Raw genomic sequence first — 21,181 nt, 5'->3', positions numbered from 1 at the left:
AAATATTATCTGCTCATTTGTGATTTTTAGTCCTGCATTTAAAATGGAGAAAGTCAACAAGATTGTGTTTTCTCCAGGCATGTTCAGCCACTCAGGTACAGGCATGAAACAGATGGATGATTAAGTTTTATCCAGTGTTGATATTTTGCCCAAAGAATATGAATTAAGGGAATGAGATGCAAAGAAGCTAAGAATGTTTACAAGGGAATGACTGTAATGATGGACCATGAAAATTTGGCTAAGAAAAGAGGGAAGTGAGGTATTTGAGGGGAGGCGGAAGAGCAATCAAGTCATGAAAAGGCGAGAGTTTACAGTCTCCTTGAAGTGGAAGAACTGCTAGAGTGACCAAAGAATCTAGAAGGAGGGAAAGGAGAAAAATAAAGCAGTATGTTGGTCTAGAGATTAAAACTTGAGCTGTAGTTTAGGTGGACTGTGATATGTAATATTAAACTTCTAGGAAATACACTTTTTTGAGAATTTTTATGGCATTTAAAGTAAAATGGTAAGATTGTCATAAGTTTCAGTTAATATTATATATGGCATGTGACAATTTTCTGAAATAATTTCTTATTAAGTAAATAATATATCTGATGATATTTCAGAACGTAACAAAATCAGGACTAAAAGGGCCCTCCTCCTAGGACTGGAGTCCAGAATTGCTTTGATATTCTACAGAGCTTAATTTTAACATTCTGTTCTTCTGAAGTATGAACACATGGTTAGAACCTTATGACCTGATGGGAGTAAGGATGGAAAGACCAGACCTGCTGTAGCAACTGCTTGATTCTAATGACTGCTGGGTCTTGAGCTTACGTCTCTCAAATTATAATTTTTCCATTTCTAGCCTTGACAAAGTCTCACATGTTCATACTATGAAGTATGACAATATAAAGTAATGTGAATAACTTATTTTAATGTCATAGCTTCCAAAGACTAGAAGAAAAAAAGGAAGCCAATAATTTTTACGCTTGTGAGTCCTAACGAAAATGACAGCATTTTAGAATCTCACTTTGTACGTCACTATTCTTCTAGTCTATATTTATTAAGTGTTCATTACGCACATGATAAAATACTAGATTCTAGGGAATTAACAAATACAGAATATACGACCACTGCCCATGAAGAGCTTACAATCTAAAGAGAAAGCATAAAACAAATACATTTTAATAAGCAAAGCTTAATGTTAAAACAGTGCAAAACAAGGGGTAGGGAATAGACATTCAATATTCACACAGAATTTTGAAAACTCCTGACCAAGAAGGATATGCATATATATCCATTACCACACCTAAAGTTATAAAACATTCATAAATACACAGCAAGAGGAAAAGAAGCAAATGAATCCTGCAATTGCTGCTACAAATAGCAACAGATGCAAGCCTAACTGAGAGCCAATCGAAGTTTAGGAGATAGGAAAGAGAGAAGTCAATAAGCAAGCTTTTAGTGATAAGACAAAAATGAAGATGCACTTTAAGTTAAGCTGCTGGTTAGGAGATGATTACCTGAACTTCTTCAAACTCACTCCAGTACACAGCAGAGGCACTCTTGGAGGCTGTATCTGGGAAGATAAGAAGCTACTTTCCTGTGTGTTCCTTTCATTTTCATTTTAAAGCATACATGAATCCAGTGGTGATTAAACTGTATGTTATACTACTGTGTTAAAGGAAAGATAATGTGTGTATTTTGCATAAGTTAACATATAGAGCCAATAGCTGCATTTTTCCCCTTCTCTTGCACAGCTGAATAATAGGAAATTCTTTTTCTAAGTTTATTGATCTTGACTATTTAGGCTAAAAAGTGTTTTCGCTGATCATTTTCAAGCTAGATTTACTACCAGCATCATTTCATGTTACCAGTATGATTCAGTTCACTGATTAGAGTGATTAATAAAAGAACTGCAAATAACACTTAAATAAATCTCAATCAGTGTATGGTTAAAATTTGGCTTCCAGGAAAGAAAACATTCCAGAACAGGAAACAGAAAAGGTTTCAAATTAAATAATCTACTGATAATCTATGGTCATTATATGGTCAAATAATCTATGGTCACTCAAATCAAGAATCAAAACATACTGTCCTCCACAGGAACAAATTTTTAAAAACATTAAAAAATATGGAGAAGGAGGTCATGGGGAAAGCCAAAGCAAACTATCAGAATGAAAAACAGCAGAAAGAAGGTTCTTCAGTCCCTTAAGAAGGATTAAAAAAAAAAAAAAAGAGGAAAAACTACAAAACTTACATATATGAATTTTAGTACACATATTTTATTATACTATGTTGAAATTGTTTTTCTTATAAACTTTCCTACCTCATTATTCAAATCTTGAATAACTTTATAGAGGGCTGGTACCAGTGTTTTTTTCCGGTGTAAAGTTGCTGCATAATTGGTGATTTGAGTGTCAGGTAATGCCTAAAATAAACATCAAAGGAAAACTAAAGTGAATTTAATATTCAGGAAGTCAGGAACTTTATTTCACATGAGTTCCCCTTTAAAAGATTTATAATGACAAACTAAGGAAAGAAAAAATATTTAAAATAAGAAATAACCATGAGAGCTAATAAAGTAAATTAAGTTAGGATGTTTTACAATTCTTCAAACTACTCAACCATGAAAAATGACCAGAAATCACAGCATTACACCAAGATTTGCTGAAATGAGTCACCTTAAATTAATCTAGTCTAAAAAAACAGTGTAGGATATACTTCAATTCTTATAACTTATGTTCACAAAGCACTAATTTCCATAGTGTTCATAAATTACATAGCTTTCAATCAAATCAATGGGTGATTTTTAATCACAGGAAGTAAAAACATAAGGCACAAATCAGATTTCTGTGCCTTATTAAAGCTTGTTGGCTTCCTCTCTTTTATTGAATATATCTTAAAATTCTTATATCACTTTATTGATACTAACAACCAGTTTCATTTTTATATTATCTTCTTGCCATTATTCACATTAGTGACTTTTTAAAGAGGTACAATTATAGAAACATATTACTTCATATTTTGCCATTTCCACTTCATATCTTAAAACTTTTGTTTCAGTTTCTCTACGAACACATTTATACTGAATTACTGACATACAGAATCATATGACATTCTTATCCTCAATCCAATTTACCTTGAATTCTGATAACCATTCTTCCACAACACCACGTTCAGATCCCAGCATCTTCTTCTACCTTCTATTCCTCTTTTCTCTGTGAAAGAAAAAAAGAACTGAACTTGAGGACAGCATTACTTACAGAAACTATCAAAGGTAAATGTGTGCCTTTCACTAAAGGAGAAACTCATCTAGTTACATTTTAGATAAGGAGGCTTACTTTTAGACTAGAGTTCAATTAAAACAAAACTTTATAAGAAATAAGTTCTATTTTTAATGATACAATTGAAATCTATTTTCCCCAACAATTATACTTCAAAGTGGTAAAAAATCAGTTTACTAAATGAAATCAAAATGCACATTGCCCAAGACAAATGTACAACCTATGCCTGGAGCTTTTACCATATGCAAAACTGCAATAAGCTGTACATAACAGAACAAACTATGTGACAGATTATAAATGACAAAGATAAAAAAACTAGAAATCAAGGGTCATATATTCAGCAAACTGATTTATAAACATATATATACTATTTGAAATAAGGCCGCTGAAGAAGGTAGATGTATGTGTTTTCTAAAACGGAAAAATGTCCAAGTAGAAAAAGCAAGTTGTACAACAGTATGTAAACTACAATTCCGTCAAAAGTGATATAAAATAACTATTAAGAGTTTCCCTCTGAGGGAAATACTAAGGATAGTCTAATTACGTGGCTTTGAATTATAAAAAAAAAAAAGCATGTATTATTTTTAAAGTGAGACAGACAAAAAATGGTTTTTGGTTTTTAATTTAAGGCTCAAAAGGTAACTAAAAGAAAAAAAAGAACTTCTTGGGCAGTGAGGGAAATGTCTTCAAAGCAACTGAAATGAAAGCCTTTATTAAAATGACAGTATATCCCGAGTGTGTCCTATTCCACAATAAATTTCTATCTAATAAAAAGACATCAAATTTTCTAATTCCACCCCCGTATTCCCTAAATATCCACATATAATACATTATACCGAGTACTATGTAAGCAAGGACTACAAAAAGGAGTAAGAAATGACCCTTATTTTCAAGTAGCAAATGCTCTTAAGATAGACTGGTGGGTTTATAGAGATAAACTGCAAGAGGAAAAAGAGACAGCAGGGAAATCTACAGATTAAGAGATGTTAAAAAAAAATCTATAACCAGGTATGAATCTTATTTGGACTCTGATTCAAACAATTAAAAAGATCATGACACAATTGGAAAAGGTTAAACATGACTGGTGATTGGATGGAATTCAGTCAAGGAATTTTATAGGTTATTTTTATATCTGATACAGTATTACAGTTAGGTTTTTAAAAAGTGTTTATTTCTTATAGATACACACTGAAATATTTCTTTAAATACTGCTTTAAAATAATTGGGGTGAGAGTAGCCATAGGAAGAGAGCGCCACGGGTATAGATAAAATATGACGGGCCATGAGTTGATACCCCTTGACACTGAGTATTCAGTACACAAATTTCATTACACTATCCTCTCTACTATTCCAGGTTTGAAATGTTCCATAATAAACTATAAAAAAAAAAGGAAAAAAGAGAAAAGAAAAACACTACACATAAATCATGATACATAAGATATAAAACAATGGTTCTTAACCTTTTCGAGGGGTGAGGGGAAGCAAAAAGTCACAGACCCCCTTTGATATATGAACAAAACTATGGGTCCTTACTTCAGAAAAAGATAAATATGATGCCTACACGAACAATCTTGCAAATAATTTCAGGAAATCCACTGATCCTCTAAAGTCCATTAATAGACTTGGATTCCCAAGTTAAAAACTCTTGACCAAATGAGACTCTTAAAAATAACTTCACAAAATAGAGCACAACTACACATCCAAAAAATAAAGCCCTTCAAAAACGTCATTTTGTAAGGTTCCTACATTTATTGCGATGATTGTTCAAATCACTGTCAGAATCTTTTTCTTTTAAATACCAATTAGTTAAGTGGTATTAAATCCTCTTCAAAACCTAGTTATTCACCTAAAGATGGATTCCATCATATAACTATGACTACTACTACTGTGCATCTTACTCTATGCAAATTACACCTCATTAAATTTTTTTAATTACAAAAATAAAATAACAAGTGTGGTTCCATCATATGTTATAAGTTCCATTTATAAACAATGGTCTAAATATCCTAAAGTAGTTGCCCCTGGAAGCTTCTCAGAAAGAACTAAAGGAGGCAACTGACCAAAATGAAAAGGAGGGATTCAGTTAGAAATTCATCAATCCATTCCATAATTATTTCTTAAGCACCAACTGTACACATGTCATTATGCTAGGAGTTGGAAATAATAATGGTAAACAAACCTAGATGTAGACTCACTTTAACGGAGCATTTCTCCAGCAGAGAAGACAACACATTTTTGCAAAGAGATAAGGAGTAAAAAGGAAAGGTACACAAAAGTGTAAAACAAAGGAATATAATGTTGATGAATGAATGAAAAGGTTTCTCTGAGATATCAAAGTTGAGATATCAAAGATCAATAGGAGTTAAGGGGAGTAGGAAAAGAACATTCTAGAAAAAGGGAACAGCCTATATAAAGGTTCTGTGGCAAGACAATAACACAGGAGGTTGTAGAATCTGAAACAAGATCCAAGTGGCTAGGAACACAGACAGCTACGGGCAAGAGTTGAGGGTAGAGAGAGAGGTATGGGCTGATGGTATAAACAAGACCTACTAGTCCTCATTAAGTATGGAAAGTGATTGAGGATAAGAGTCAACTTTTGAAAAGCTCACCGGGCTCTGGTGTAGAGAAAGCCCTTTCAGACATGGCTACAAATTTCCCAATAGTAATAAGACTAAAAAAATTCCAAGCTTGCAATAGCATTTGCTCTGAGAGTTCCTACTAAGTTTCTGGAAATTAAAAAACAAACAAACAAACAAAAACCTGAATAGCTATTGATAATAAAAACAGTTTTTATTTACAAAGTACCTGAAAAATAAATAAAGTATATTCCATTTTTATTAAGCTTCAAATAAAGTATAAAAAGTTAAAGCAAAGCCTACATTAGTTTCTCAGGAAGTAACTTTTTAGGGATAAATTCTAACATCTTGATCTCCCTTTAATATTCCCCTTTCCTCATAAGTCTCTTATGAAAGTATACACAAAATAGGCTGTTTTATTAATATTATCTATAACATCTCTTTCTACCACCTCATCATCACTAATGAATTCAGTGGACATCAAGATTAAGAGGAAAAATACACTGAATTTTACATCACTTTGAGAAATACTCCAGAAGAGGTAAATACTTTCAATAAATAAATTACCATGTAAGGAAGAAAAGTACAAATTCATTGTAGCAGTAACAGAAAGGACTTATTTCCAATATAAACAAAATAGGAGCTTTAAAAAAAAAAGCTCCTATATCTCCATTGCTAGATATTCAATTATTTGTTTTTTATTTATTGGAAACTTAAAAAGCTATTTCTGCTCTGTACCTCAACTATTATCTCTAATTCTACAAATATCCTTAGCTATAAATATGAATTAATAGTTGATATTCAATTATTAAGTAATTTAAAAGTACTTATTATAAATAGCACATACCTGTTAAAAAAAAAAGGAGCTTAGCCCAACTATCCTACCCTACCCACAAAGATAGTCAACCATTTGGTATGTATTTTTCTTCACATATGTATTTATGTATACTCATATATGTATATATATATGTGTTTGTGTGTATACAATTTAAATACAGTCATTGGTTCATCATACATTGTGTTCTATAATGTGTTTTTTCATTCATCAAAAATATATGAAAGACCTAGAGTTCTAGTTTATTCTTTTTAATAGTTGTAATTAATTGCAAGTATAATCCCATAATTTAAATTTGTTTAATAATTTTCTAATAAACAGATTTGTTTTCAACTTCCCTATTAACAAAAAATGCTGCAATAAACATCCTTATACATATTTAAGCATTGTGTTATCTAAATATCTATCTCATGTTTATGCTGTGTTGTTATCTTCTGTAGTATAAATTCTAAAACTTGGATTTGAAACTTTAAGGTCACAGGATACAAACATTAATAGCATATCCATATATATAATTCTCAAAACCATAATCCATCATATATTTTTAAAGATCATGATTATTACATGTAACAAAGTAATTTCCTACTCTACTTATAAAGCTAATATCTTAGCATAGAAATATAAGTAAATCTAAATATTAAAACTTTAACTTTCTTACATTTATTAATAAGATCTGACTTTGAAAACTAGGACAATAAAAATTGATATCAAAGCATTCAAGTGAGTACCTATTTGCCAAAACACTAAAAATTTAATACACAGAATCCTGTAATGTATTTGCATGGGACAAGGCAAAAAAGATACCACAGTATATTTTACTGTATTTTAAAAACCACTCTGTTTAGTAAAGGGTTGTATCTTCTAAAGTTAAAAACCACATTTATAGCTTACTATTTAAACAATCTGGAAGTTATTTTAGAGTGTGATATGAAACTAAGATTTAACAGTGTTTTTCTCCCAACAGTTCTCAGTTGTTCTAATACATCGTTCACATGTACATTTTTTTTCTAACTTGAAATACTATTTTAACATATTCTAAAAGTCTTACAGATATTTGGAACTATTTCTGAGCCAATTTTCTCATTAACTTTGTACCAGGCTACAATATTTTACTTACTACGGCTTTATAATGTACTTTATAACAGAACAAGTCCCATATTAATTCTTTTTCCTAAAAATGTATTTATTATTGCCTGCTTTATTCTTCCAATTGAATATTACTTATACTGGTAAGTTTCTTTCCCATACTCTATCCTCGTCAGAATTAAATTTACAAATTAATTCCAAGTGACATCTTCACAATATTCAGTCAAGTGTGGCATTGCTCTTCACTAAAAATCTTCTTTTATATGTCTGTATAATTTTGTGTTTTCTTCCTAGAGATCAACATATTTCAAATTAAGTTGATTCCTAAGTATAATCCCTGCGGAGGATTGGTTCCAGACCCATCGCGGATACCAAAATCCAAGGACGCTCAAGTCTCAGAGGTGGCCCTCCCTATCAGCAGATTCAACCAACTATGCCTTGTGGAGCACTGCATGCATTCACTGAAAAAAAAAAAAATCCAAGTATAAGTGGACCTGCACAGTCCAAACCGGTGTTGTTCAAGGGTGAACAGTTTATATTTACCTGCTGCAATTGTGATTCTTTTTCATTTTTCAAACTAGCTATTGTTACATAAAATAAACATTAAACATTTAAACATTTTAAATGTTTTAATTAAAATTTAAATATTTTAGATAAATATTTAAATATTGAAAATGGCTTGAACTAAAATTTCTCCTAAAAATATAGAAATCTTAAACTAATAAATTATCTTTTTGCTAACTACAAGGGATTAGATTAGATTTTTTTTAAATGTTTACTACTTTACAAAAAAGGACAAGAAAAAATAAATACAATTAATCAATTCTTTTTCAAATTCTCTACAAAGAATATTAACAGCTTTTAAAATAAAAAGAAAACCAAACATTATTTTTTAAAAGAAAACCTTTTTTTTTTTAGTTTTCAAGTAAGTGACTTTTATTTTCCTGATGTTTCAGTCAATTTCTACAAAACTTCAAACTTCCTCAAAAGAATTCAGATTTGGTAAACAAATCTATTTAAGTTCATAGCTGGAAAAACACTTCAATATATGTATGAGGGTTACTTTTCTGCTGAAAGAATCATAGTAAAGTCAGACAATACCATAATCAATAAAAAGCAATGAGAGTGTAATAAATTACAAAATGTCACTAAACCCATTTCTATAACCAATTTAATCAGCAGCTTTTCCTGGATGTGTTGCAATATTGCCAACACAACCTGCCAAAACTTCTCTTAAGGGTTGGTTTGAGATTATATTCAACAAAAATCAAAAATAAATAAAAATAAAATCTATAGTTGAAAAGTGTAACCTGGCCCCTTTCTTATAGCTCATACTTCGGCCCTACCAGTTTTCTACGCTCTGGCCATATTCTCTTTTCAGTTTCTTTTTCTCTAGAGCTTCATGCACAACTTCACCCCAGGGATTCTGTATGGGCAGTTCCAGCCTAGAATAGCGTCCTACAACTGCTATTTAAATAATGGCTCTTTCCAATCCTGTCAGTATCAGCAGGCCTTTCTTGACCACTTTATCTAAATAGGAAACCTTTCTTCCTTCTTCAGTATTTTCCACTCCAACAAATATGGTTCATTTCCTTCTGAGAGCTTTGGATTTTATACCTTGTTTCCTTATTTATTAGACCTTATTCCCTACTGTCTAGCTTCCCCATCAAATTATAAATTCTGCGAGAACAGGGTCTTTTTCTGTTTTGCTCTCATCTGAGTGCTCACTAAGCACTCAAGCTAATAAGTATCTTACAGCATCTAGACATATGACAGGTACTTAATGTATACCAACAAATCAATGAATCACATAGCTTATATGACCTTGGACAAATCATTTAGAACCTTTGGTTCAGATTTCTACAATGATAAGTTACTTTCTAAATCTAAAATCCTCTAAATATATTTTAGTACCTTCATGTGGAAAACAGGATAGTACTGGTTACAGAGAAACTTTTAAAATACATGTCCTTAACTAGACTTGGCATCTTTTAGTATGTGAAGGTAGCTATGAACACAGTTATAAATACACTGCAAGTTTTCTTTTTATTTATACAGACAATGCAGAATTCTGAAAATCATTTCTTCTACTAGATAGTACACCCATCCTATCACCTGGTATATAAAAACTACATTTAAAAGCAAGTCAAGCTGATATTCCAGCAAGCAAATCAATTCAGGCCCATAATGCCTCACTTCCAGAGTATAAAAACAAAGTAAAGAGGACATCACAGAGAATGATTATTTATTGGTGACCATGGTAATGGCAACTTTATTAGCAAGTCCTCAATAAAACACAATGAACAAAATAATAAAGTACTGGAACATGACCTGAAGGCAGTCAATAACTATTTGCAGGAAGCAAATTCACAGTACTTGTGTAAGTACAACAAGCTTTTCACTACCTTCAAGGGTAGAAATTGTGTCTTAGCTGATAGTAAGCATACATCTTTTTTTAAGACTGTTAATTCATAGAGAATCAGGATACAACAGGTAGTACTGCCTAATGGTTAGAGTACAGGCTCTGGCTCTAAACTGCCTGAGTCTGAATTCCAGCTCCATGACCAATAAGCTATGTACCTTTGGAAAAGTTACTTAACTAATCTGTGGCCTCAGACTCCTCATTTGTGAAATGGGGATAATATAAGTATCTATGTCAAATTTTAAAAAAAAGATTAAATAAGTTTAACACATCAGTGGGCAAAATTGATTACAATAACTGCTCTCAAGGGTTTCTAATGAACAAAAATTATTGGATAAACAAAGGTATACAAATTATTAGGGCAACATATGATAGTAAAAAATGGTTTTGCTACTGCAAATTTTTAAACTAGGTTAACAACTACAAAGACATTTCAAGGTATAAGTCTTAAATAAAGCACTTAAGTGCTGTTACTGTAAATACCAAATTCCCTAAGGAAAAACCTGGAGCTGTGCTATCCAGTTAATTTTAATTAACTAAAATAAAATAACATGTAAAGATTCAATTCCTTAGTTCCACTAGCCACATTTCAAGTGCTTACTAGCTATATGTGGCTAGTGTCTTCCATATTGGATAGCAAAGATTAGAACCCAAACATCATCAAAGAAATTCTAATGAACAGCGCTAATCTAGATATAGCTAGATAATACCATTATGCTGAGTAAATTCAATAATTCAAAATATAAAGTTTAGGTAACAAAAAGGTTAAAAGACACAACTATTAAAAAGGAAACACTTTCAAAAGTAAAATTCAAAAACAATAATTAAAATGTGATTATTTCAAGTCTCCTAGGTAAAATTGCTTTAATAAATAGAAGTTACCACCAGAAATTACCAAAAATTATAACATGTCTAACTATATGGGGAGTTCATTCTTTATTCTTTAAAAAGTTAAATTTTGTAATTTTACCTCTGTTCTAAGATCAGTGTTCTAACGGAGGAGGTGGCACAGGAATGCGGCAGAGTTCAAGTGTGGGATTCATTTGTTGAGACTTAAATATTTTCCAACTGCATAAAAAATGAAAATGAAAAACTGTGAAATATTGAGAGATAACAGTCTAAAGAAAGTAATATAAAGGACAAAGAACAATTTTGAAAAGACATTTATAATATAGTTTATCTAATTTCTAAAAATTATAATTATTTTTAAAATTTATATAATAACTAGTATGTATTTGTGCACCATTATCAAACCTAACTTTTAAAATATCAGATTTGGAGAAAAGAAATCTGAGTTTCAGTTTCAAATTTGCCATTAATTGTGTGTAAGACTTTGAGTAAGTTATTTAAATTTTCTTGAGCCTTACCTGAATAATCTATAAAAATAAATCCTTTCCAGTCCCAAATTCTATGAATACAACTTTTGAAACACATTCTAGTGATATCACACACATACATACATTCGAGAATCATTAAAATTTTAATATGCAGTGTAAAACCAAGCTTAAATAATAAGTATCAACGGCTATATTATAATTTTGGATGAGTTTCAAGAACTGAAAATTTTATCATTTTGATAAAGAACACTGAAAATGCTATTACTAAAATTTTTGGCACAAAAATGTATTGAAAGTTTTTGATCAGAGAAAACCATTTTCAAAGCTAAAAGTATACTTTTCTCATAAAGAAATAACTATGATCATATAGTTGCTGATCGCACTATGCTCTGCCTCTTTGATTCAAAACAGTATCACAACTTTAAAATCATTTAAAACACCAAAAGAAAATAAACATTTTAAAATATGTTCATTAACAAAATGTTTTTTTTAATACAAGAATACTGCAATAAAATTCTCTTAGGTTAAACTACATTATCATTGTAAAGTCTCCAATGTTTTTTAAAACGAAGATGTCTCAGGACCTCCTACTCCAACTCATGGCAGCTGACTTCTGGGCTATCACATGAGATTTTTATTTAATGTGAAGTTCTATAGTGGGAGGGGAAACTTGAAAGATGCACAAGAAACTGGTAACACTTCGGGAAACAGGACTTCATGTCAAGGAAACTCTTTTTGTACCTTAGGAATTTTGAACCACCTAGACAACTGCCAGATTTTGAAAGAGTGAAGGCAGGCTATGCTGGGAACCTCTGTAGAGATCTCTGACAGTCTTTCAGGGATAAGAATACAGATACTATGGGGCTCTCAATTTGAGAAAACAAAACAAAAAAAGACAACGGGAAAACCTACCAGGACAAATGATAGGAAAACCAAGATATTCAGAGTATACTCTTAAACCATAACAAAAGTAACCTAGAGGTCATTAACAACAATAGTTATTAAATAAAAACCTAGAAAAACACGAACTACTGGAAATTTAAAAGTATACTTCTAAATAATCTATGGGTCAAGGAAGATATCAAAACCTAAGTTAGTATAAATGTTGAACTCAATGTTAAGAAAGATACAACATATTAAAACTTGTGGGATGTGGCTATAGCCTTAATTGCATGTGTAGGAAGTTCTCACTTTCCATGTATAAAGCAGACATAGTTTCTATATGCATATAGGAGTTTCAGTTAACCTCGTACTTTGCAAAGCTAAGATTGCCTATATTAGCAGAGAGGCAGAAAAAGATCAATGGTTTTACCTATTGATAGATATCTATCTCAAGAAGCCAAAGAGAACAGAAAATGAATGAAACAGAAAACAAGCACATAATATAGAAAAAATTCAACAAAGTCTAAAGTTGCTTCTTTGAAAAGATTAATAAGATTGACAAACCCCTAGTAACCCTGATTAGAGAAAACACAAATTACTACAAAATTTTTAGACATCAAAAATATAAGACAATATGATAAACTTTATGCCAAAAATGTGATGCTTGGCATGAAATGAACACATTTCTTGAAAAATACAAATTATCAACAATGAAAGAAATAGAATACCCAAACAGCCTCATAGCTGTTAAGGAAATCCAATCTATTATTAAAAATCTTCCCATAAAGAAAATCTCAAATACAAACGGTTTCACCAGTGGATTCTTTCAAACAATTAAGAAGGAAACAATACCAAGCTTGTACAAAGTCTTCCAGAGAACAAAAAAATAACAGACTTCCTAATTCTTTTCAAGAACCAATGTAACTTGATGTCAAAAACTAACGCACATATTACAAGAAAAAAATCACAGACTAATCTTTCTTATGAACACAGATGCAAAAATATCAATGTTCTAGCAAATGAAATCTAGCACTATATGTAAGTATAACATATTAAAATAGAATTTATTTTAGGTATATAACAGATGCCTAACTAGGAGAAAAATATATGATTATCCAAATGGGTAAATGACCCATTCATGATAAAACCTATTGGAAAACTCTTAAAGGATATCCAATGAAAGTATAGAGCAAGTGTCACAGTCAATGATAAAATACTGAAAACTTACTCTCTGAGGTTGAAAACAAGGAAGAGATAACTATTATCACTACTATTCAACACTGTACTGGAGGGCCTACCTAGTACAGTAAGCGAAGAAAAAGATACAAGAATATAAACCAGAAAAAAATTAATAATCAAAGAAAAAAAGTCAATATGTAGATGATATGATTATTAGCAGACAATATGAACATGCACCAAGAAAATTCAACAGATTCTACAGACTAATTATTAGAATTAATAGGTGAATTTATGTAGGTTTCTAGATATAAGGTTAATAAATAAAAATCAATTCTATTTCTCTAAACCAGTGTTTTTTTAAAACACAACTTCAAATAGCACTAAAAGAAAGAAATCTAACAAAAGAGGTACAAGACCACTACACTGAAAACTAGAAAACATTTTTGAGAGAATTTAAGAGTCTAAATAAATTGAAGGATATATCATGTTCATAGGTTGGAGACTCATAGTACAAATGACAAGTCTCTCTCAATTGACTTCTAGTTTCAAAGCAATCTTAATCAAAATCTCACTCCTTTCCTTTTAAAGAAAAATTGACAAGCTGATTCTGAAATCCCTATGAAAATGCAAGGAGCCAAGAATAGCCAATGCAATATTGAAAACAACAAAAATTGGCAGACTATACTCCAAAACATTAAGATCTGTTAAAAGCTATAGTAATTAAATGATACAAATATAGTAACTAAAACTTACCAGTGGAAACATCGAGCTTAGAAACAGTCACACACAAATAGGATTTACCTGATTTATGACAAAGGCAAATTGCACTGCAGTGGGGAAAAGACAGTCTTTTAAATAAAAGATGCTAGGTCAATTGGATACCCCTATGGAAAATAATGTATCATGATCTCTAACCTTACACAATTCACAGAAGTAAATTCCAAACAGAATGCAGATGTAAATGTGAAAGTAAAAACAAACCAAAAAAACCATAGCAAAACATATTTGTATCCCTAAAGAGGCATATATTTTTTAAGCAAAAACAAAAAGCACTAACCATAACAACAACAAAAAAGATAAGTTGGACTGTAGTAAATCTGTCTTCAAAAGACAAATTAAGAGAATGAAAAGACAAGCCAAAAACTAGAAGAAGGTGTCAGCAATACATATGTCCCATATCTAGGGAGAGATCTGTGACTGCTTGAAGGTTGGGGCAAGAAAGCTATCAGGTCCTAGCACAAAAAGCCAGCATAAGACAGAGGCTGGACCAGGACCACAGACACCATCCTTACCTTCAATCTTGAGCCTTGTACTGGGTAAAGAGAAAGAGCGTGGATTTTTGAATGACGGCCATTCTGACTGGTGTGAAGTGATACCTCATTGTAGTTTTGATTTGCATTTCTCTGATAATTAGTGATATTGAGCATTTTTTCATGTGCCTTTTGATCATTTGTATGTCTTCCTTGGAGAATTGCTTGTTTAGGTCTTCTGCCCATTTTTGGATTGGGTTGTTTATTTTTTTCTTATTGAGTCGTATGAGCTGCTTATATATTCTGGAGATCAAGCCTTTGTCGGTTTCATTTGCAAAAATTTTCTCCCATTCCGTAGGTTTTCTTCTTGTTTTATTTCTGGTTTCCTTTGCTGTGCAAAAGCTTGTAAGTTTCATTAGGTCCCATTTGTTTATTCTTGCTTTTATTTCTTCTAGGAGAAAATTTTTGAAATGTATGTCAGATAATGTTTTGCCTATGTTTTCCTCTAGGAGGTTTATTGTATCTTGTCTTATGTTTAAGTCTTTGATCCATTTTGAGTTGATTTTTGTATAGGGTGTAAGGGAGTGTTCTAGCTTCATTGTTTTACATGCTGTTGTCCAGTTTTCCCAACACCATTTGCTGAAGAGACTGTTTTTATGCCATTGTATATTCTTGCCTCCTTTGTCGAAGATTAGTTGACCAAAAGTCAAAACTACGATGAGGTATCACTTCACACCAGTCAGAATGGCCGTCATTCAAAAATCCACAAATGAAAAATGCTGGAGAGGCTGTGGAGAAAGGGGAACCCTCCTACACTGCTGGTGGGAATGCAGTTTGGTGCAGCCACTATGGAAAACAGTGTGGAGATTCCTCAAAAGACTAGGAATAGACTTATCATATGACCCAGGAATCCCACTCCTGGGCTTGTATCCAGAAGGAACCCTACTTCAGGATGACACCTGCACCCCAATGTTCATAGCAGCACTATTTACAATAGCCAAAACATGGAAACAGCCTAAATGTCCACCAACAGGTGACTGGATAAAGAAGATGTGGTGTATTTATACAATGAAATACTACTCAGCCATAAAAACTGACAACATAATGCCATTTGCAGCAACATGGATGCTCCTGGAGAATGTCATTCTAAGTGAAGAAAGCCAGAAAGAGAAAGAAAAATACCATATGAGATCGCTCATATGTGGAATCTAAAAAACAAAAACAAACAAACAAACAAAAACAAAGTGTAAATATAGGACAGAAATAGACTCATAGACAGAGAATACAGACTTGTGGTTGCCAGGGGGGTAGAGGGTGGGAAGGGATAGACTGGGATTTCAAAATTGTAGAATAGATAAACAAGATTACACTGTATAGCAGAGGGAAATATACACAAAATGTTATGATAACTCACAGAGAAAAAAATGTGACAATGAGTGTGTATATGTCCATGAATGACTGAAAAATTGTGCTGAACACTGGAATTTGACACAACATTGTAAAATGATTATAAATTAATAAAAAATGTTAAAAGAAAGTTAAAAAAAAAGAGAAAGAGTGTGAAGACAGAAAGACCTTCTACTTTTGGACAAGAAAGAGTATTAGGAACTGAATTTACTCTCTTGCTTGAAATTATCAAAAAATGGAAATAACTATGAAACATAGGTTTTCAAGACACTGGACACAGATACTAAAGAACAATGAAGTTGCCCAATTTCCTTCCTTGAGAGAGTTTCCAGGCTGCAGGGTAAGGAAGGGAAAAGCAGGTAGAACCTGGCCAACTGCCTGAGTTAGAAGTAAAGCTGAGTCCAGGTAGACCAAGGTGTTAAGAGTTTCCATAACAGAGTAAAGGAAAGGAGAGAGTAGCATAGAGAAAGAAGTCTGGATATCTGTAGAGGGTCCTCCTCTAGTAGTCAGATGAGAAATGATCAGCATATATGTGTGTGAAGAAACTACCAGAAGCCAAGGAAAGAAACAGCAAAAGAATTAGAAGTAGCAGTGCCAGAACTCACACAGGACCAGAAATACCACCTATTTTCACCAATCAGATTGAGAACTGGGTAAACTAGATAAAGCTCCTTTCTAAATAATGGAGAATAATTATTCCTATACTGAACACAGCTCCAGTACCACCTAATAAATCTTCTGATGAAACCCTGAAAGGATCAAACTGTTTTCCAATAACTTAACTGCATCTCAGCACAGAGCTCAAAAATATTTACAGCAATTCAAAAACATCCAACACATTCCAAGGTAAAACTCACAGTATCAAGCATCCAATAAAAAAATTACCAAGAATGCAAACAATCAGAAAAACAAGATCCACAATAAAGAGAAAAATCAATTAATCAAAACTGACTAAAGTTAACAGATGTTAGAATTGGCAGACAAGGAAGTTAAAGCAATAATTATAATATTCAAAACATTAAGTAGAGTCTTAGAAAAAAAAATTTTTAAGGCCTAACTCAAACTTTTAAAAGTAAAAACTATAATGTGGGAGACAATACGCTGGATGAGAATAATGGCACATTAGACATTGTAGGAAAAAAGTTCAGTGAATTCGAAGATACAGCAACAGAAACTAGTCAAAATGAAATGCAGAGAAAAGAGAATTAAACATAGCATCAGTGAGCTGTGAGACAACTTCAAGCAGCCTGACAGATGTATAACTGGATTCCCCAAAGTAGAGGAAAGAGGAAGACACAAAAACATTTTGAAGAAACAATGGTGAAAAATTTTCCAAACTGGATGAAAACTACTGGTTAAGTTCCAAGAAGTTCAATAAACCCCAAGCATAAGAAACACGAAGAAAACCATATCAAGTAGTTTTAATTAAATTGTTCAAAACTAGTGACAAAGGAGAACACCTAAAACAGCCAAGGGTGGGTGGGTCGGACCACATATTATGTACACAGGCACAAAGACAAAGATGACAGAGGAGGTGCAAGAGAAAGGACAATGAAGCAACATCTTTAAAGCACTAAAAGAAAAAAATATGTCAAGCTAGAGGTCTATAGAGCAAAAATCTCTCTCAAAAACAAAGGTAAAACCAAGACTTTTCCAGATATACAAAAGTAGACTTGCGCTACATAAATGATACTGGATGCTCTCTGAGGAGAAGAAAAAGGACACCACCTAGAAATACGGATTTACACAAAGGATTAAAGAGAATTAGAATTGGATAAATATGTGATTTTTTTCTCATTTTTTCTTATTATTCTTTTCTACATACATTAAGATAAAATAAGGAAACTTTATTAAGATTTTATGCCTATAATACGTTCAACAACTTAGTTGACATGAACAAATTTCTTGAAACATATTATCAAACTTCATTTAAGAAGAAATGGATAATGTGAATTGTCTTGAATCTATTTTTAAAATGGAATTTGAAGTTAAAAAAACCCATTCCACACACACAAAAGTGTGGAGAGAGACCCTTCTATGACATAGATGGACAGGGATGGCTAAAAGTTGCGGGTAAAGCATGAACACTGAGAAAAACCCTCTGAGAACTAAATCCTCACCCTAACACAAAGCAATAGCAACCTGTCACTAGAAAATGTGAAGCCTGAAGTGCACTGAAGGTAATGATAGTAGCAACAAATCCAAACCTAGCTCAACTCTTGACTAGTTTGACAACTTCACACTCACTGATGACAGATCAGAAGTGTGCTCATTTTCAGGCATAAATAGAATTAACTTCAGTCTCTACTGCTCTACACACAATGTCTGGCATTCAATAAAAAATTTCAAGATCCCAAAACAACCAACATCAATAAAGCATAAACAGGACCAGGCTAAGAAATGACCCAGATGTTGGAACTAACCAGACATGGACTTCAGAATAATTATGATAATATATTAAAGGGTCTAGTGAAAGAGCTGGAACATCCATGAATAGATGGATAATTACAGTAGACAGTTGGAAACTATAAGAGTCAAATGGAAACGATAGAAATTAAAAACCAACCAACCAACGAACACAAAGTCAGAGAGAAAGAATTCCTAAGGAAAGGCTCATCAGTAGACTCCAACACAGTTCAGGAAAAAACTGGTAAACTTATAAATAAATCAAAAGAAATGATCAATCCTGAAACATGAAGAGAAATAAGAGTGGAAAAAATTTAAAGATCATCCAAGAGTTGTAGGACAGTATCAAAATTGTCTGACAGTTTTATTTGAAGACTCAGAAAGAGAGAAAACAAGATAAAAGACATGAAGGGAAAATGGTTGGGAATTTTCTAAAAACAATGAAAGACATCAAAGCAAAGATCCATGAATCTCAGAGAACACCAAGCAAAATAAAAACCCTCCTATCAAAACAAAAACACCCCCTAGATATGATATAATGAAACTTCTAAAAACTAAAGATAACAAGATGTGAGAGATTCAATACAGTATTTGCAAAAAAGGTAGTCTCAATCCTTTTCTACAAATTTTAATCAAAGTTAAGTCAAAGTAAAAAAGAGTCAGAAGTTACTGGGGAACAGAGGAGGATATTTCAGCAAGGGTCATTGAAATGTCATGAGTCCCATCGTCCAAAGAGTAAATACAGATGGTATTATTTCCTGACCCATGTCTAATAAGAAAGAACTTCAGGGATATTACTCAGAAATTTTAATACACATCATCATCAGCTTGAAGGATACATTAGACTGATGTAATTCACATTTAAGAAATCTGAAGGGCATGAAACTAGCTAGCTAGCTACCCAACAACGTCACAGTAAAAAGAGCTTACTGATACGTTGGAATGAGCACTCCCAGAGTGTGTCAGTGAAGACAGCACAAATGCTTATCATGGATCAGATAGGGGTCACGTGGAAGAGAGAGAACACTGCCAAGACAGGCTGACCACAGGAAGATGGAGGCTCCTTGGAATACACAGGAGCCAAGGAAAGAGTAAGAAACTGGTAACTGGAATAGAGACAAATTTGCCTTCAACAAGGAAGCTACAGGACAAAGATCTTTAGCAATAAGGAAGAATTTTTGAAGTATCAACAAAATTACTTACATGGATATTTGGATAATAATAATAATCAAGGTAAGGTATAAGTAACTAATCTTTCTGTTTACTTCATCTTTTCTTCCTTAGTCTGCTTTTCTACTCCCAGAAAAGAGCAAGGAATTTATTCTAAAAGAGGGTGAATAAAACTAAATCCTTCTGAAAAACAGTCTAGTGTAATTTCACCACATAGGAATCTTCCCTATAAACATGTTCTTCTACTGAATTCACAACTACAATAGCTTGTCAATACGTCCCTTTAAAAAAATTAAGTATATGCATATGTAGAGAAAATAGTACAATGAAGCTCCATGTACCCATCACTGAACTTCAAAAATTATGAATTCATAGCCAGTCTATTTTCATTACATTCTCCCACTACCCTCACTCAATTATTTTGATGCAAATCCAGGATATCATCTTAATGGTAAAAATTTTAATATATATTGCTAAAAGATAACTTTTTTTCAACATAACCAAAATTATCATCACATTTAAAGAAATTTAGCAATAATTCCTTAACACAATCAAATATCCAGTCAGTGTTCACATTTACAGTTGTGACAATTTTTTAAAACACAGGATTCAAATAGGGTTATACATCAGAATTAGCCGATGTGTTTCTTAAATCTCTTTTACTCTACAGGGATGTGTGTGGTAGTTTTTTTTTAATTGAAGAAACAGTTATTTACATCAATATGAAACAACACTGCTTGTTGAGGAAAGGCATACCTCATTTTATCATCTCACTTTATTGCACTTCACAGATACTGCATTTTTCACAAAAGTTTGTGGCAACCCTGCACTGAGCAAGTCTATTGGCATCATTTTTCCAACAACATTTACTTAACTTTGTGTCTCTGTGTTATATTTGTGTAATTCTTACAATATTTCAAAATTTTTCATTATTATATTTGTTATAGTGACATGTGATCAGTGGTCTTTGATGGTACTATTGTAATTGTTCTGGCACATTTTAGCAATAAAGTAATTTTAAATTAAGGTATATACTTTTTTTTAAAAGATATAATGCTATTGAATACTTAATAGACTACAATCTAGTGTAAACACAGATTTTATATGCATTGGGAAACAAAAAAAATTTATGACTTGCTTTATTGCAAAATTCACTTTATTGTGGTGGTCTGGAGCCAAACGCTCAACGTCTCCAAGGTATGCTTGTATTCAGCATTTCCCTCATGTCTGGATTTTGCTGACTGCACCCTCATGGTGATGTCATACTTTCCTCTGTCCTCGGTAGTTCTTATAAAATTGTGGCTGGGTACAGATATTTGATCGGGTGAGGTTCATTTTGGGAGAGGAAGATCATGTTGTTGTTCG

At 32.3% G+C, this 21,181-nt stretch overlaps 1 protein-coding gene across 5 annotated transcripts in view; it reads right to left on the bottom strand.

The window, feature by feature from the left end:
• Nucleotides 1-21,181, bottom strand: part of FAM126B (family with sequence similarity 126 member B) — a 63,509-nt gene that overhangs the window by 31,231 nt on the left and 11,097 nt on the right. For 4 of the 5 annotated variants that reach the window (XM_014563682.2, XM_014563681.2, XM_014563683.2 and 1 more), the window contains exons 3-5: nt 11,156-11,253; nt 3,122-3,200; nt 2,309-2,410 (exon numbers count right to left, since the gene is read on the bottom strand). In XM_014563682.2, the coding sequence (XP_014419168.1) occupies nt 2,309-2,410; nt 3,122-3,172 (153 nt within the window). In that variant the 5' untranslated portion in view covers nt 3,173-3,200; nt 11,156-11,253. Of the gene's footprint in view, nt 1-1,502; nt 1,559-2,308; nt 2,411-3,121; nt 3,201-11,155; nt 11,254-21,181 lie in introns of those variants that run through there. The other variant, XM_032480075.1, reaches the window with a different exon arrangement.

The sequence above is a fragment of the Camelus ferus genome, chromosome 5 (genome assembly GCF_009834535.1).
Source record: "Camelus ferus isolate YT-003-E chromosome 5, BCGSAC_Cfer_1.0, whole genome shotgun sequence".
In the NCBI taxonomy this organism is placed as follows: Eukaryota; Metazoa; Chordata; class Mammalia; order Artiodactyla; family Camelidae; genus Camelus; species Camelus ferus.
The sequence above is the reverse complement of the archived record's forward strand: the minus strand, read 5'-3'. Positions and strand labels throughout refer to the sequence as shown.